Source organism: Oryx dammah, unplaced genomic scaffold, assembly GCF_014754425.2.
Source record: "Oryx dammah isolate SB20612 unplaced genomic scaffold, SCBI_Odam_1.1 HiC_scaffold_5, whole genome shotgun sequence".
Taxonomy (NCBI): domain Eukaryota; kingdom Metazoa; phylum Chordata; class Mammalia; order Artiodactyla; family Bovidae; genus Oryx; species Oryx dammah.
In genome coordinates, this window is record NW_024070189.1 from 65,618,029 (window position 1) to 65,618,873 (window position 845).

The 845-nt window shown below is 64.6% G+C and overlaps 1 protein-coding gene across 1 annotated transcript in view; it reads left to right on the plus strand.

The window, feature by feature from the left end:
- The first annotated feature begins 744 nt into the window (after positions 1-744).
- The window catches only part of BTBD2 (BTB domain containing 2), a 23,660-nt gene continuing 23,559 nt past the window's right edge, over positions 745-845 (plus strand). Inside the window, exon 1 of the mRNA XM_040241562.1 lies at positions 745-840. Coding sequence (XP_040097496.1) covers positions 745-840 — 96 coding nt within the window. The remainder of the gene's footprint in view (positions 841-845) is intronic.

Sequence of the window (845 nt, forward strand, 5' to 3'; positions counted from 1 at the left end):
GAATCTGAGGTCTGGAGTTGGGATCCAGAGCGTGGGTTCTGAGGCCCCGGATGCAGGAGTGGGGTTATGGGGACTGGGGTCTGAGGCCTGCAGCCCCTGCGATTGAGGATCTAGGATCTAGGCTGGTGATTCCAAGTCTGAGGTCAGGGTTTTGAGGTTTGAGGTCTGAGGTCACAATTTCTGGATCTGAGACAGAGTCTGAAGTAAGGGGTCTGGGTTTAGTACCCGGGTTCTGAGGTCCAGGATCTGGGATCTGGGGTCTGAGGTAGAGGATCTAGAATCCGGGGTCCGGGATCTGAGGTTAAGGATCTGGAATCTGGAGGTCCAGTGTCTGAGGTAACAGATCTATAACCCGGAGTTAGGGGTCTGAGGTACAGGATTTAGAACCCGGGGTTGGGGATCTGAGGTAACAGATCTAGAACCCGGGGTCCAGCGTCTGAGGCGACACATCTAGAACCCGGGGTTGGGGATCTGAGGTACAGGATTTAGAATCTGGGATCGGGGTCCCAGGTCTGAAGTACGAGATCTAGCACGTGAGGGGTCCCAGGTCTGAGGTCGGGGCTCTGGGGTCTAGGCCCGGGGTCTGAGGTACGGTCTCCACCGGCCTCTGCCTGCGCCGCCCCGCCCCCTCCCTCTCCCTTCCCGCTCCCCTCCTCTCCCCTCCGTCCCCCGTCTCCTCGCTCCTCCCCTCTCCTCCCGCCCCTCCCCCGCCCGGCCCGCCCCGCCGGGCGCCGCACCGACAAGATGGCGGCGGGTGGGAGCGGCGGGCGCGCGTCGTGCCCGCCGGGGGTCGGCCCGGGCGCGGGGGGCGGCCCCGGGCCCAGCGCCAACGCCGCCCCGGCCCC